General features: G+C 36.0%; 1 protein-coding gene and 1 pseudogene across 2 annotated transcripts; one reads left to right on the plus strand and one right to left on the minus strand.

Annotated features, from left to right (window-relative positions):
- The first annotated feature begins 5,662 nt into the window (after positions 1 to 5,662).
- On the plus strand, positions 5,663 to 10,707 carry LOC126783738 (uncharacterized protein C57A10.07). 2 transcript variants are annotated; one of them, XM_050509258.1, is made up of 4 exons: positions 5,663 to 6,496; positions 9,111 to 9,232; positions 9,941 to 10,202; positions 10,487 to 10,706. In XM_050509258.1, exons 1-4 carry the CDS (start codon positions 5,908 to 5,910, stop codon positions 10,498 to 10,500), a joined length of 987 nt encoding a protein of 328 aa, XP_050365215.1. In that variant the 5' UTR covers positions 5,663 to 5,907; the 3' UTR covers positions 10,501 to 10,706. The 2 variants fall into 2 exon arrangements, with proteins under 2 accessions (XP_050365215.1, XP_050365214.1); XM_050509257.1 differs by having other exon boundaries at positions 9,941 to 10,707.
- A 37-nt stretch (positions 10,708 to 10,744) lies between these two features.
- On the minus strand, positions 10,745 to 17,264 carry LOC126783991 (pathogen-related protein-like; annotated as a pseudogene).
- Between the last annotated feature and the right edge of the window lie 595 nt (positions 17,265 to 17,859).

Raw genomic sequence — 17,859 nt, forward strand, 5'->3', positions numbered from 1 at the left:
TCACAACCAAATTCGATCGGAGTAGTTCACAGTGCTATGTCGAAGTTGACTGACTTGCAAATTCCTAGATATAACCGTCATATTTTTCTAAAACGGCCACAACTCACTCAATACAATAACTATGAATAAATGGTTGGTGTCCCAAGCAGATACATATACTTTTCCAATGGTACTAAATTCACTACATTTCATTGTGTGAGCTGTCATGTAGGTCTCATTGAAGTTAACATACGAAACTGAACAGATCTGATTTGTCACATTCAATGTGTCTTTCACAAAGGAATGGGGGAATGGACCAATGAATGATTGATTTTGGTCTGAGACGGAACCGTACGCATCCTCTACGCTTCCAGTGACAACTGCTACACCAAGGCGTACGTTGATGTTGCTGGAGCTGCTGGCAGCGTTGGTGTGGATAGTATTTGTGTTGGTTCACTAAGTGTAGAACTAAACCCATATTAAAGAAGCAATTCAAGTCTAATGACAATACATAGGTGCATAGTTAATCACATCATGATGAAAGCAGTTGTATCCCAACAACACTTACATATATGAATCTAAAGCTCATTGAATCTCTTCATCATCTTCAACACTTATAGATATGTTATGACTACTATTATATGCTGCAAATCAGTTTTCATAGACACTACTACTGATCAAGTAGCATAAAATAATTATGTCTATAACGAGAGAATAACTCATCGTGGTCAATACTAACATAATGAGACAATCTGTGCGCCATAAGTCTTGCAAATATCATATGACTTCATCTTTCTCATTACACTTACGAACAATAACATAACAAGTCTAGTTCATCATGTATTGATTATTTCCACTTCGGTCAAGTTGCTAAACGTTGATACTTTACAACAGAATAAGAGCATAAGCGAATACATCATCAATCATAAGAGATCAATCCAGTAACATACGCGCGCGCTTATACGATCAATTGAGAGATTTCTTTTGTTCTCGAACATCAACAAAAGGAGTCTGTAGTGTACCACATAAACTTAGTTGATTTACATGTTAAGAGAATATCTCTTGAGGATGGGCGAAATACTTGTGCCTACGCACCTCGCTTCTTTCTAGTTTTGACTCTAGAGAATTTGATGGTCTCCCCTTCAGCTAGGCAGGAGCAAAGACCGAAGTTATTACCCTTACTAGTCCATCTTTGCGTTTGCCGGCACATCACAAGATTTATGTGCTTTCTCGTCACTTTCGCAATATCGGTAAAGTCACTGAGCATCAAATCTTTGACTTTCTGGAGGTCGATAATCTATTGCACTTATTGCTTACTCAGAGTAGTTCGGGATCTGAATGAGACATAGTGCCACACCACGTCAATTCCTGGCGTTAAAACCGGAATGTGAGCATTCCATATATCCCCCCAAACGACGTGAAGTATGTTTCATCAAAGTGACCGTCTGCTAATATCGCAGGATAAAAATCCACGGTTGTAGATTAGAAATAATGTACAAGTGTTGGTGATTCATAACCAACCAAAATACTTAATCGTTTCAAGTAGACTCATTGAGATTACGACAATAGAGGCACATAAACAACGTCACCAAATATGCGTTAGTGAAAAGAATGTTGGGACCGTATCCAGTAACCATCTGGTACGCACTAAACGCTTGGTGAGTTATGGGTCTGAAACGAATAAGTGTCGCTGCATGCAACATCATTACACATCTCTGATAGATTGCTATTAATAACGTCTATAATAAACCCTGTAAAAATCATCATTAGTATAGAATAAGCAGGGATCGTTCAATCCGGAGAATCAAAGGGGACTCAAAACTATCATGTTATTGGGGTTTTTGAAATTGATTATAAAACTACTACTGAAAATAAATCATAAATTACTTATATACAATTGATCTATCACTCATCACATTACCAAACACGAAATCTACTCATGAACATATAAGACACGCACAAAACAACTAAGAGGCAACAAGTATATTTCGAATCAATCCAAGTTCATCTTAATTCCAATTCTAATTAGAGCCCGAAGCGGTTCATCTAATCGTTAAGACTTCATAATTATTTAGAATCAACGAATCATTCAATCCTAAACATATGCTAAAAAGTTAAACACAAAGAAACACATAAACACATTAAGTCGAATTGGAGACATATAAACATGCATGGAGACACTCATCATGTTTAAGCATGTAAATTCCTAGAACTATCAAAGCCCTATATAAGTAGCAATAATTGAGACACGAAGCGCATAACTCGATCATATACTTCTTTAGTGAATGAAATCGCAACCCAAGAAGAGCCATGGCTGTGGTTTCTTCAAGCATTGATTTAGATGTACAAGTTCAATGAATTAATCAAAATAAAACCTAAATATAAATCGAAAACCCTACTGCCCCTAATCATTACACACAGAATTCATACATAAACATGAGTTTATACAAACATAACATAAAAACAAACAAATCTGAAATTATGTTCTTCATATATAAAACAGAAAAATACATTCAATAATCCATATATAGAAATCACAAAAATCATAAAAGCAAAGAGTAAAATACAAGGCATGGATGAATCACACTTTAGAAACCTTGAAGGATTCAACAAGGATGATAAATTTGATTATGGAGGATGGAAAGGATGAACACAGTTTGTGGTGGTGATAGATGATGCTTGTGGCTTAAATTTTCTGAATGTATTTTGACGGAGATTCGGCTTAGCTTTGTGAAATAAGAGGTGATACCAATGTGTAGAAAATGACATGCTATTTATAGAGGAATAAGTGAGAGGGGTTGCATGGTAATGAGCTGATTCTCTATTATCTTTTTCTTCTTTTCTTTCCTTCTCGATTGAATGATGATCATCTTTGTTGGTCTCATGCATTCTTCAGAATTATCTTTTAGTTATCTCCTTCCTTTTTCTTCTTTTGTTTCCTTCTTTTCTTCTTCTTTTCATTTTTATGGCCGGATGAACCTTCCATCCTTTGAGGCTGCATACTTCTTCCATTTCATCTCATTCAGAAACTAAATTACTTCTTTTCTTTTTCTCCTTTTGTTTCATTCTTCTCCTCTTTCTTTCCTTAATTTTCAAGCCATTATCTCTCATTTAATTCTGAAATAAGGAAAGAAAATAATAAATATAAATCACAAATGTTACATAAATGTCGAATAATAAAAATCCTAACCCAACTAGGTTTCCTAGTTCGACAAGGAATACTACTCAATAGTACTCTCAACAATTTCTGCATTTTACACCCGTTTTAGTACCAAAAGGCAACCAACGCCACCAAACACTCCTAACTCGACTCAATGACTCAACACTACAATAATAAGGGCTAAGTAAAGTAAAAATTGAGGTAAAAACATGTTAGAAACGTCGCACATAGTGGTCCTATCAATCTCTATACAAAGACTTGTAGGTTAGTACACATAACCAAGTCCGAGCTCTGCTAGATCGTGCAGTGAATGAACATGAGGAACACTATGTTCAATAACGATCTCAGTAGATATGCAAAACGAAATCATCAAAAATCGTTTAAGCTATAAAACGACTTGAAGAAAACCAGAAAAGATAACCGGAAAACCATGTCCAAATAACTCAAAACCGAATGAAACTTTGGCGGGAAAACACTTCAACCAAAAATGTTGGAAATATGCTAGAAAGAAGACGGGAAAACGACGAAGAATCGCCGGAAAACTCGCTATAAAAATGGTGGCGCCGGTGATCGGAAAATCCGCCGCCGACGACCGGAATTTGGCCGGTTAGGAGGCTGGACTTCATATCCGTCAGGAATCGCCGGCATGAACGAAAACGCCGCAAATAGGCCGGAAGGTAGCCAAAACGGCCGGAAATATCGGCAAAACGTTCCGGAAACGTGCCGGAAACGCTAGAGATCATAACGATGTCAATTTGACATTCTGAGGTTTGTTTTCCGAATGTTAAATGCCAAATTCATAATGTAGTGTTATTGGGGTCCCATGTAACCCAAAAACGACCAATTTAAAAACCACACAGTGTTGTAAACGTTGACCATTCATGCTAGGTTCAAGGCAAATAAAATTCTCACGAGATCATCTTGTAAACAAGACATACGAGAAATTTTATTGAATATGCCAATTTTTAATACAACAAAAACAAGCTTCCAATTCCAATAAACGACTTAAGCTAAATTCGAGTAAGAAACATGTCAATGCCAATGTCATAGTTGAAAACATTTAAGTAGAAAACATAGTCAAAATAAATTGACTAATGAAATATTCATAGCAAGCAAATCTCGCGTATGAGATGGGGCAGAGCCTTAGCCTGACGCTCAAAATCTGCTAACTAGAGAATGGAAGAATGCTACGTTTCTATCTCAAAATTTCCCTCAATAGATATAGATACAGGTGCCAAAAATGACATGTATTTCTTGGATGTAGAGCATATATCAAGGTCAAGTCTGGTAAAACAACGTCATTGATGATTATTGAATGACTTGTAAAGTACGTGTGTCCCATAAAATTTTCTATTTTGGGATCTTTTATCAGCAAATAGTGTTGCTTCAGAGTAACGAATTTCAACTTAAATAAATGAGTACTAAGGCCTTGGGGTTATCGTCCATAGTCATGATTTAAAAAACTCAAAAATTCAAGGAACATTTAGCGATGACGATGCATCCACAAGAAACGAGGGTTGTATTGGTTTCGAATAAACGAAACAATTCAAGTATGTAACTGGAATTAGAAGGGTTGTGATGTATATGGTCACAAATTAATCGATGCATATCAGTGATTCTCATGATCGCACCCAAAATAGCGGTGCACTCAGGAGACCACACGAAATCGATATTTTCTATTTAAATAATAACGTGACTCCCCCAGAACCGTCACACAAAGAACGTCGACCAAGAGGGGAATTATATCCTCTTTAATCTCATTGGCGCTGTAAGACCGGCCGGAAAAGAGACATGAAGAAGGCTAATAGCTCCCGATATTATATATATATATGTTCAAAAGCAGTAACTTTAAGAAAAACTTACTTGTTGGTCTGCCAAATAGACCGCATATAATTAAATTGCTCTGCAAATCGATTGGTATGTAAAAAAGCTGCTTGATGAATTCATTTTCAATCTTCGTACGATGGCATAAAATGATGTTGAGGAACGTCCATCTCTAGCATGCACATCATCATAGTACGACGAGTTATCATTTTTCCTATATGAGCACGTGAAATATAGTTAGAAACTAAAATGTGTAAATAAACGATTAAATAAATGAATAGGAAAAGAAAAGGAAAAAAATAGAGTTTAAAGGCTCAAAGAATGAATGAAACAAGAATAATAACAATATAAAAAAACATAACCGAATTGTTATTGATTGATAATGTGGCATATATATATATATATATATATATATATATTACATAACTACAATCTCGTAAAATTTCGAGTTCTAATCTATTACAGAGATGTGAATCTATCTCTAACAGAACCTAATAAAACTAACACACACAATAATAAATTAGTAATTCTCGCGGAACAAAACCATTTTTTCTAATTGACCCAATAAATAACTTAAAATTGACTAAACCCCAAACTATATAATGCAAAACAAAGAAAAGAAAAGCGAAGTCCAAATTCTAACACCTGGATCGTCCCTGACAGAACCTTCTCAGTTTCAACCAGTTCCGGTGAGCTTTCTCTGCCTCTCTCTCTCTCTCTCTGGTTCAGCCTTGATCTTAATACATCTGATTCTCGTTAAAAGCTGCAACCTTTATCACATTCATCATCGATTCATTTTGATTTCTGGTACAGAAATAATTTAGATCTCTCTGTCTATCTGTATCATCAAATTCATGATTACCATTTTTATTTTTCTATAAATATCGATCTGGTGATGCTAGTTTCAATTCAATTCGATCCTCATAAGCTGGATTCAGACTATAATGAGCAGTAATTCATATGGGTCTATCAATCCTAAGTCCTTTGTTGCATACCCAAGTGGAGAGTTTGATTTAGAATCTGGGACTATTAGAAGAACCCGAAAGCATAGAAAATCAAAACTAAGTCCCATCAAAATGGTTAGGTCTGTTGGCAACCGCATCAAGTACTATTGCAAGCTGCACCCCTTGTTGGTTTTCATGATCACATTGTTACTTGGGGTCACAATTCTTGTACTTTTGCCTCTGTATGAAAACCGGTTTCAAATGAACAGCTACCAAAAATATGTCATGGATTTTGAGAGTTATCCTTTGCCAAATCTCAAGAATCTTGTCATGGTTGCTGGGCATTCAGTTTATACTAGTAGTAGCTGTGAGAAAGTTGATAAGGAGGATTCTTGGTTTTTGGAGTCTTATCAGAAGAATCCCGGGCAAGCTTCTACATTTTTGGCCCATATACAAGAGGGGATTGAGACGGCCGCCAAAGACAATGCAGCTCTGCTTTTGTTCAGTGGTGGGGAAACTCGGAGAGATGCCGGTCCTCGGAGTGAGGCACAGAGTTACTGGGCGGTTGCTGAGTCAAAAAAATGGTTTGGTGAGTTTTTCTTGGTATTCCTTATTTCAAATATGATTTTCGATAAACTCAGAACCAATTTGATTGATATGGGATGTTGAATCATTACAAGTTGCTGTTATCACATGTGTCATTGTTCATAAACTCTTTGTCATATGTCTTTTCATTTAATTACACTGGTTGACAATACTTTCTTATGTCTGTTTTGGTTTTGCCAGAAGTTGCCTAAAATCTGACTCTAGCTAAAACATATGTGTTATCATGGTATTAAGTCAAGATAATACTTTAATTTAAACTAACTAATGTGGCTTACTAAGTTTCATCATGCTTCTGGGAGTAAAGCATGGTTTTATTTCTGTTCTGTTCTGAATTGTTGGTGGGTTGACTTAAGAATGAACTTCCCTAGGGGAAGATGTTTTAGAAGGAAATAAGTATTTTTAGTTGTCTTGTAGTGAATCGGTCAACAAGTTAGTCAGAGAAACAGAACAAGCACATCAAACCAAGAGAAACAACCACAAAGAAAAGAACACATGAACACAGATTTAAGGTGGTTCAGCAAATAGCTTTGCCTACATCCACCGGACAGAAACACACACTTCCACTATATTAATAATGGGTACACAAGAAAGATTAAGAAAACAAGAACTCTTCTCTTCCTATCTTTCTCCTCTCTGCCCTCTCTCACCCTCTAACCGAGAATGGAACACACTATGCTCTTTGTCTCTGTGATGCCTAAACCTAGAGCATAACCCCTCCTTATATAGCCATAAGGACAAACATATTTCCTCACCAAATAGGAATCATATTCCTAATAGTGGTAGGCTATAAAGCCTCCGCCTTCTACAAGTAAACCATCATCAATAAGGATTCCCTATCCTTACTGGAACACCATACTCTAAGAAACCATCTTAGGAAAAACACATGGGCTGGAAACCCAACATTTAGTTGTACCAGGAGCTCTGCTGGATCAAGTTCTATTAGAAACCCTGCAAAAAAAAAAAAACTGAAGATACTTTGTTCAACATAGTTAAAAAGAGTAGCATTTTGTTTTCGCTCACGTCTATGATATCTCAATAAGCATGGTGATTTGTGATGAAGTGCCATGTTGACTATGATAATTGCTTGCGCTTAAAACTCTGTGCAAGACATTGTGTTTCTGTTTTGTCCACAAGGTTGCTAAGAAACAAGATACACCACATTATACAAGTTGAACTGATGGCTTCCTTAGAGTTTACAGCATGGAATCCCTTGTCAGAAATTTTTATCAAGGAAAAACAAGTTCTAGATGTAAGTCATATCTTTGCAGCAGTCTTGTAAATTGTCTGGGAAATGATCTCCAAGTTGTGAAGAGTTAGGTGGCGTTCGGTAACGTTTTCATACGTACATTCATTTTTGAAAATGAAAATAGGGTGAAAATGTGATATTGTGCAATGAAAATTGAGAATATTTTCAACTTAAACAAAGGAAAAGTAAAAACATCAATTTGACGTTTTCACTTTTTTATTTTACATATTCATTTTTCAAACTGTTTTCTAAAATGTTACCGAACAGGGTTTAATGTTTTGATTTATCCGAGTGTTTGATTCCATTTATCCTATTTTCTTTGGGCTTTGTATTTGAGATGAGTTCATACGATCATATGGATTATGCTTGTATCTGTCAAATCTTTTGGATAGTCATAAAATTGCTGAAACAGATTTATAATGGAGGAATGGACTGTCTTAGATGAAAATTATAGAAGAAACGATAAAAAAAAGAAGATGCAGGAGTTACTCACTTATATAGTTATACACTTGTACTGAATACACTAAGTAGACTTTTGCTTCTGAAAGTAATTGTTTTGCAACTCCAGCTAACAACACTACCCTGGGTTACCGCCTTTTCTTTCACTGTTGCTGTCAGGCTACCACAACAACCATCCTTATGCTACTAGTCCATCTATAATCAACATTAATTCTAATCTCTTTGCTCCTATTACCTTTACTTCTCATCTCACTAAGTTCTAGTCAACTTCCACACCAGTTTTTACCACAAGTAAGAGAGGTACCTTTTGCCACAAGTCCTTATGAATCCTTACCCATATCTTGCAGCATAGATTGCCACTCATGCAAGTAGTACTAAGTAACCTTTTATTCGGTAGTGTGATAAATCTCTATCACTATGTTTGCATAGTACTTTACCATCAATGATCTTATGGCAACAAGTTGATTCGTTACTTCTTGAAGTTGCCATAAGAATAAACAAATAAAGGGTTACTAATGCAAACATTTTATTTCTTTTAATTGGCCTGCTTCCGGTTGTCAGTGGCATAAAAGTCGTATGCATTGGTAGATACAATACCCTGTTGTTTGCATACTATTGCTTCTTCTACAGTGGCTCCGTACCAATGCACCCAGAACATTACCACTTGAGCAATCTGATATGGTATTTGTCATGAATTATTCTCTCTATTTCTTAATTTATGTTGTGAGGAAGAAGAAAATTACTATGATAATTTTAACCCTCATTTGTATGCATGAATATGTTGGTTCTTAATCATCTAATACTGATTCCTCAACTCTTATTTAACTTAAATATTGGGGTTTGTTTAGGCAAAGAAGAATATTAACTTATATAAATTGGATGGTTTATTTAGGCAAAGAAGATGTGAGACAGCGGGCACTCACAGAAGAGCATGCAAGGGATAGCTTTGAGAATCTTCTCTTCAGTGTGTGCCGATTTCGAGAGCTTACTGGCATGTATCCTCATAATATAACTGTAAGTCAATGTTATATGACCTTTGGTTATACTTATTTAGAGCTATGCATAGGTGTGTAGGATGGAATAGATATGAAATTAGAATGTGCTGCAAAGTTCACACAAAAGCCCGATTGTATGCATTATCTGATGTGTAATTCATGAAATATCAGCTTCTCCTCTCTTAAAGTTATAGTTGTAAACATATCATACAAAAGTATTATCTTACTGCTCCGTAAAAACCATAGCTTGCATAGCTTCCTCTCAAGTATCAACCTGGTAGATGAAAAAAAAAAGCCTTGATGGATTGGGCCCCATCCCAGCTCTTCGATATGGTATTAAACTTTTTATTTTCCTTCTGGTTGATCAAAAGTATGATGTGTTTAAATCATGATTGCTCACTGTCGTTTTCATTTCCTTTGGCAATGCAACTATGAAATTCTACATCAATTAATTTCAACATTGAATTCAGGATCTCCTTTTATTTTGACTTTTGAGTATTGCTCCAAGCACGATAGGAATTTTGTCCATTATGATTAAAGAGCACATTCATTGGTTGGTCTCCTCACACATTAGGACTTATTCACCCACATCACATGTTGCTTTGATTTTAGTTATTTTAGTTTCGTTTTGATTTTTTTTTTGGCTTATTAACATGTCGAATCTTAAACAAGTTCAAGTTGTACCCATAAATAGTTCTCTTTTTTTGCAAAATTGTCTGCAATCCAGGTTGTAAGTTATGATTTCAAGGAGGAGAGATTTGCGCATTTACATCGGTCTGCAATTGGCTTTCCTGAATCAAGGTTCTTCTATGCTGATACCCCAGCAATTTCTACTGCAAAAGAAGCAGCTCAAAACGGAGAGGCAATGGTGCGCGCACAGTTCCGAGAGGATCCATACGGGTGTCGAGGTTCACTTCGCCATAAGAAACTAGGGCGTGATCCATTTCACCGGTCAATTCCTTATCCTAATGGATGTCCTGAAATTGAAGGTCTATTCAGATATTGTGGGACTGCTCCTTATCCAGGGTCCCTGCCTTGGTCTTATAACTTATATTGATGAACAAAATCCTACTTACCTTCATTTATGAAATAGGATAAATAGAAAAGTAGTCTTGAATCTCAGAGTAGTGTAGCTTTGTTTTCCCTTCTAATCAGTCTTGTTCAATAAATATGGTTATATATAGAGAAGAATGAACATTTATTCAGTCCTGTTAATTAATTAGTTGTCAGATTCATTAAACTTCTATGTTTGTCACACCATGTTCTCTTGCAGGAATACTGAAGTAGCAAACGACAGATGTAATTTTATGAGCAGAGGCCAAATCCCATCGGTTTAACTACACATTGTATGACAATATTGGCTTTTCTCATATTATTCAATTCTTACAGTCCAATTGAACTCAGCAGTATGCTCTAAGTACATTGATGTGATCTTCTCATCTTGAAAGTAAAAGACCAACTCTATGAACTTGTTGATTGATTATTTATTTGTAGACGATATACTATGACTCTACAAGTACGGCAGAGTTAACTATACTGCAGAATTGGATCCACTGTTATAAACGCACCCTGTGTTCCTCGAGTATGGGCAAGTTGGTGCTACCTCTTCATTGGAACTGTCCAGGCTTGCACCTTTCAGAAGGCCTCCCAGAAGTTCACCACGGTCGAAAAAGAACTCAACTCACAACTTTCTCAGATTCATCTAACTGTTACGAAATCTCAAGGATCAGTTACATGACAATTGATAAAATACTAGCCAGACGAAGAAGACTAAATACGTTAGCCAAGTAAAGGAAGAACGTTACCTGATACACTGCCATCCCAAAGAGTTCACCTAGTTCTCCAGTAGGGGCATGACTTTTGAAGGTGTAATATCCTAGAAATTTATAATTAATTTATAAATACTTTTCGGATATTATTAATTTGGTGGTAGTTCAATTTTATAGTACAAAGGTGGAAACAAAAAGGGTTCGAGCGAATTAATTACTCATAAACAGTATAATGAGAGGTCAAGGAGTTGACTTTTTACTCGTTGGGTTTCTTAAAACACTTTCTTTGTGAAAGTTGTAGAGCTCGTTAATACGAATTCGTAGACATGCGGCATGCATTATTTGGAGAACATATGAAGAAGTTTTTAGCAATAAAAGTTATCGGGTTTCAGAAAATTTAAGTATAAAAGAGAAAATTTCCTTTAGGGTGTTTTTTTTTTCATGCACGCTTTTTCTTCATCTTCTACCATCTACGCACTTCGCCTTCAGAAACGAAAATATTCTTTTGACCCGACCCGGACCCAATTAACCCAACCTGAATTTTTCGACGAGCTCCGACGGTTCCAGGCTACGGGGCCAGCCTAGATCTCTTCCGCTTGGCTGTGCGCACCTCCCTGTGGTGGTGGCTTGCACTAGTTCTCACCGAGCAACGTGAATCGAAGACCGGAAAATGACCTGACGACCTGGTTTCTGACCCGGTTTCCGTCCCACCAATTTCAGCGCTTTCTGGCGACGACCCCGCCCTAGTTAGCAGTGCTGTCATCTTTTGGTCCTCCACATGGGAATCTCTGACCTCATTTTGAGCCTATGAGTACCAATTGATGTAGCAAAGGCAAAGGTATTGAGGCTTTCGTGATTTATGTTTGTTTGGTTACAATTGAACTAAAAGTGGTAGAATTGTGTAGATAGGCTTCTCCTACGTCGATCCATAGGAGTTTTCTAGATTAATTCAAGGTCTGGATGCTGGTTTCCGTATTTGTGATGTTTTCACTTGCAGCAGCTCTTAGGAGTAGCTTTCGACTGTGTTGGCTTGACTGGCAGGTATAAGTTGTTTACCTTGCCTTGATTGCTGTGTTTGGTAGAGCTTATGAGCTCTGGTGATTATAAGTGAAGCCCAACAACCCGTTTGGTAAACTGGCTTCTGCCTTCCAACTTCCCAAAGCTGAGGCTTTTTCAAGCCAAAAGGAGAAGTATGTCCTACCCTCCTTTTAGAAGCCGATTCTACTTCTTAACGCGCACACTACAGCGGCGAATTAATGAACATTCCAAAATACCAATGGGTACCCTTGGTGGTTTCAACTAATTACGACCCATCACATATCAAACAGAAATACCATCAACTAGGCCAAACCCACCGCCAAGGGCGACCTCCCTCTCTTCGGGCAGTACACCCCCAAAGACTTCGTCCTCTCCCTCCCACCTTCGACCCCCGACGGCGGCCCTCCTCCTCCGTCTTCAACTAGCTTTGTTCCTTCTCTCTTCTTCTACCCATGGGCACCTCTGGGTTGGCTCTAATTTGTTTCAAAATTTGTTCAATTTCATTGCTATCTTGAATTATAGGGTTTTTGCATTCCTAAAATGTTAATGTTATTCTTGTACTTGATTAGGAACGATGTGAATTTGAAGAAGAAGTATTCAAGGGTTGAGCCGGATGAGCAAAACTCCAGGATTAATATTGAATGGTTTTAAATTTTTTATTAAATATATTCTGGAGTTTTCTAAAGGCCATAACACAACTTAAAACGGAGAAAAATGAACTTAGATGCAAAAAAATAAAGTTTACTGGAGGTAGTAAAAATTTACTAAAGTTTACTAGAGGTAGTAAACTTCTACTGGGGGTATTAAACTTGAAAAACAGTATTTCTAAAGGCCATAACACATCTTAAAACGGAGAAAAATGAACTTAGATGCAAAAAAATAAAGTTTACTGGGGGTAGTAAAAATTTACTAAAGTTTACTAGAGGTAGTAAACTTCTACTGGGGGTATTAAACTTCAAAAACAGTATTTCTAAAGGCCATAACACACCTTAAAACAGAGAAAAATGAACTTAGATGCAAAAAAATAAAGTTTACTGGGGGTAGTAAAAAATTACTAAAGTTTACTAGAGGTAGTAAACTTCTACTGGGGGTATTAAACTTGAAAAACAGTATTTCTAAAGGCCATAACACACCTTAAAACGAAGAAAAATCAACTTAGATGCAAAAAAATAAAGTTTACTGGGGGTAGTAAAAATTTACTAAAGTTTACTATCTCTAGTAAACTTCTACTGGGGGTATTAAACTCGAAAAACAGTATTTCTAAAGGCCATAACACACCTTAAAACGGAGAAAAATCAACTTAGATGAAAAAAAATAAAGTTTACTGGGGTAGTAAAAATTTACTAAAGTTTACTACCTCTAGTAAACTTCTACTGGGGGTATTAAACTTGAAAAACAGTATTTCTAAAGGCGATACCACACATTAAAACGGAGAAAAATCAACTTAGATGCAAAAAAATAAAATTTACTGGGGGTAGTAAAAATTTACTAAAGTTTACTAGAGGTAGTAAACTTCTACTGGGGGTATTAAACTTGAAAAACAGTATTTCTAAAGGCCATAACACACCTTAAAACGGAGAAAAATCAACTTAGATGCAAAAAAATAAAGTTTACTGGGGGTAGTAAAAATTTACTAAAGTTTACTAGAGGTAGTAAACTTCTACTGGGGGTATTAAACTTGAAAAACAGTATTTCTAAAGGCCATAACACATCTTAAAACGGAGAAAAATCAACTTAGATGCAAAAAAATAAAGTTTACTGGGGTTAGAAATTTTTTACTAAAGTTTACTAGAGGTAGTAAACTTCTACTGGGGGTATTAAACTTGAAAAATAGATTGGAGGTGGATGAGTTCTTGTTTCAGGAAATTTTTGGGCGAGAAAGTGAGGATGCTAGATGGGTGAAATTTTCAGTGAAGGAGCAAGTGAAACGTAAAAGACAGAGATAGGGAGGCTGTCAAATTTGACAGTGTCTCAGCGAAAAAACTCCATACATTAACCAAGCACACTCTTCACTTAGAGGAGTTATAGAACGCTCATTTGGAGTTTGAAAAAAAAAGGAAGATTTTAAAAGACATGCAAGGATATTCATTCGAGAAACAAGTGAAGATTGTCATCGCTACTATGACACTTCATAATTATATCCGAAGATATGCACATCGTGATAGACATTTTGTCCGAGGCGAAGAAAGGGAAGGTGGTGGAGATGAGGAAGAAGAAGATGATGATGAACAAAATCATCATGGCGCACAAGAAATTGATATATTAAGAGACATGATTGCTCAAAGTTTGATGAATGCACGTGATTGAGTATTTATGTATTGACATGATTCTAATCAAAACCAAATTATCAATATCAGAGTATATTGGTTTAAGATAATTTTAAAATTATCCAATATTAATATGCCATATATTTTTAGGCATTGTTTTAAACTAAAATTAACTAAAAATTATCTTACATGTCTAAATTGGTCATTTGACAAATTAAAAGCATAAGCTAGTTTGAGTTTACCAAACGCTTTGCCATTACTTCTATCACTAACAGCTACTTATATAAGCCAGTTTACCAAACAGTCTGTAACTTTATTTATCAGCCACTTATTTTCAGAAATCAGCATAAGCCGACTTTTTTTATAAGCTCAGCTGTACCAAACACACCCATTATCGTTGGTTAGAATAAACATCGATGAATTCGAAGTTAGGTTAGTAGTGTGTGTGACATTTGGGGTGAAATGTGGCATGGCCATGGGCATTTTTAGAGCCCGAATTGCAGGTTAAGGGTTATGGTTTTAACGGTTCTTCCAGCTAAATTCGCTGTCACTTTACCAAAATGAATGCCTTGCCTTGTTGACGAGTTAGTTAGGCAGTGAGTTCCTTTGGCACGTGGTAGTACATGGTAGTGAGTCTTAGTAGGGCCAAGAGAATAGTTTGAACTCCATTTATCATGTACTCATCGTTATTGAGTGATTATTACAAAAATAGTAGTTACAGAGTTTCAAATGTTGGTGGTCGGTGGATGGTTTCAATACTTAGTCGACTTACTTCTTGATCTAATGACCCTTAGGTGGTTTAACTCGAGTTTAATGTTAATTGGGGTGAAGAACCTTATTCATTGTTTTATACCTCAAGTGATATTGAGTTGTGATCTTGGTATGATTAGGTACTTGGCAAATTTGTGTGGAGTGATTGCAGTGATTTGTAATCTTCAAAGTTGTGTGGAAGACGTAGTGGGATCTTAAAGTGAGTAAATCTCACTTATTTCAATTTAATTGAGATATTAACATAGTTCATGTGGCATCAACTTTTATAAGTTGTTCTAAAAATACTTTTGATTTAAAATTATATGAACATGATCGTTTACGGTTCATGGGTAAGTAAAATGAAATTTACTAAAATGATTTCAAGGATTTGGTGCTTGAGAACAATGATTAATGTTGAGTGTGAGATAGAACTATACTTGTTGATATTGATATAGGTCTATTTGTACATGTATATTTAATGATAATAATGGTATACATATACACGTAGCTATAATATATTCTTTAATATTATTGTTGCATATTTGGTTTTTATTGGCGGATGAGACCAAAATGGAAGAAAATGTAACTTCCGGTAATTTGGATGAATTGGTTGTTGTTGGCAGATGAGACCATAATTGAAAAAAATGTACATTTTGGTAAATTAGTTTAATTGTATGACTTGTTCATATTGTGATATTGTGAGAGTCGCTTGGTTTTGTACAATATTATCATTGGTGGATTGATTATATTGTACGTGTTGTTTTAACATTGAGTCTTGTTAAAATATTTTCTGGTCTTCGGACTTGGTGATAGAAATTTAATCGAGAATCAAGCCTCTGACCAGATGATTGGTTACGATCAGTTAGAACTCTAGTTTCTCTGTCAATGCACGGCAAAATGGGTAACCTAGTGAGGTTATTTGGGTTTCATGAGTGCATGTTTTAAAAAATGAATTTAACTATTTTATGTTTGTGTTGGTTGTTGAGTTGTTAAATTCTCAAGACATGAATTTTTTCATGTGTTTCTCTTTTGAGAAATGGATATTGTATTTTAAAAGAAAACAAAGTGAGAGTAATTATATTGGTTTTCAAGTGAGTTTATTTTGTTGCATTTTTGTGTGATTTCCTAAACTATGTTTTTATGCAGCAAACACTACTATTTATCATGCATTATTACAAGTGTTTTGTGTGAATTTTAAATCTCGTTGCTTATATCTTATAAGCATGTTTATCTTTAATTAAGTTTACTCATACGAGTTTTAAAAGCTAACCGGGTTTATTGTTTATAACCTGGTGCACCAATCCATGGTGTAGGGTATTTGTGCAGGTTGATGTTTGTGTTTGTGTGAGAGTTTGGGGATGCATTGACAAGAGTAGAATGTTGTAATTTGAGAACTTTTTATATAACTAGTTCTTTGTAACTGTTGCAGTTCTCTTGTAGATCAAGTATTGTGCTAGATGTAAATGTAATTATTTTAGTTAGATTCGAGTTGTTACGTTTTTGAAATCGAATTTTATTATATCAAAATTCGGGGCGTTACAGAAGGGACCTTCCATGTAAACCCCAATGCCTGAACTTGAATACAATTTCTGGAGGACCAGAATACGCATGGAGAATTTCGATAGCAAAACCGCGAGGGAAGGCCGTTGTGAAAGCTCGATGAGATGAATCCAGGGTTTCTTCAGCCGGGTTGTAGCACCGGAACTCATGTGGCAAAGAGGTCTGCATGAAAGAGTTTAGCCTCCTCCAAGTTTCTTCAGCCGGGTTTCTCAGCCAAATTTATCTTTTTCCTTCCTGCAAGTTCATAAAAAGAAAAACAATCCTATTACAAATATAGACTTCGAATAATGACCAACAAAAAATTTACCATTCAGGCTGAATGTGTAGTTACTTGGATCAAGTGTTTTATAGTCTGTGTCACTTGTCTTATGAAACAACTCCATTTCCCACGTCTTCACAAGGTTCTGCACTCGTTCTTCCAGTGATCCAGGAGGCCATATCTTCAATCAAATTACTGAAAATGTTATGTGTAATTGATTGTGTGTGCGTACAGAGAGAGAGAGAGAGAGAGAGAGAGAGAGAGAGACCTTGGTTATGCCTTCTTCAAAGAGCTTGTTGACAACATCATAGTTTGGTGGGGAACCATACCTCCATTTATTTTAGTGTTCTTCTCTTCTTCTCCATGCAAATCAAATAGTAACGATAAGGTTCTTTCTGAAGAAGCCATCTCAAATTCTCTAACCAATCGAAACTTTTGAGCATTCTACGTATGACCACTCACCAGACTCACTATATTAGCAGAGATGTCACTAGCTAGATATATATAGGGCCAGGGTCAGAAATTTCAAACATATATTATACACACACGAACACAGATATGATATGCTCGCACTTGCGTTTGAACTTGCGCGAAAGATAGAAAAAAAATGAACCGCGAAAGTTCTCAGTAGTAGCTAATATCATATCCTATTGAAAGATGACAAATATCAAAAAATGAAATGCACTTTTTTAAAGGAATAAATAAAATTCATATAAAATTTGTTTCACCAAAGAAAAGAACCATGAGTAACGTCATGGAGATCGAGACTAGGCTGAAGATTATACTCAGATTTATTCTTAGTACGTCTTAGTCATCCATCATTAACAAGTGACTGCGCGCAGACTGTAGAGACACCAAAACGATTTTGTCATCTTTGCGTTCCATAATGGTTGGCGGTTATTAGCGCCAAAATTAAAACCATGGATGCCTAACTGTTCGTAATCAGTAGTTTCAGCACACATCTTTTTAGACCCAAAGAACTGATCATTCTTAGCGAAGACGT

This window comes from Argentina anserina, chromosome 2, assembly GCF_933775445.1.
Source record: "Argentina anserina chromosome 2, drPotAnse1.1, whole genome shotgun sequence".
NCBI lineage: Eukaryota > Viridiplantae > Streptophyta > Magnoliopsida > Rosales > Rosaceae > Argentina > Argentina anserina.

Coding starts and splice junctions, on each gene's coding strand:
- LOC126783738 (XM_050509257.1), top strand. CDS start 5,908: ATGAGCAGTAATTCATATGGGTCTATCAATCCTAAGTCCTTTGTTGCA. Junction 6,497..9,110: donor TGAGTCAAAAAAATGGTTTG/GTGAGTTTTTCT, acceptor TGGTTTATTTAG/GCAAAGAAGATGTGAGACAG. Junction 9,233..9,940: donor TGTATCCTCATAATATAACT/GTAAGTCAATGT, acceptor TCTGCAATCCAG/GTTGTAAGTTATGATTTCAA.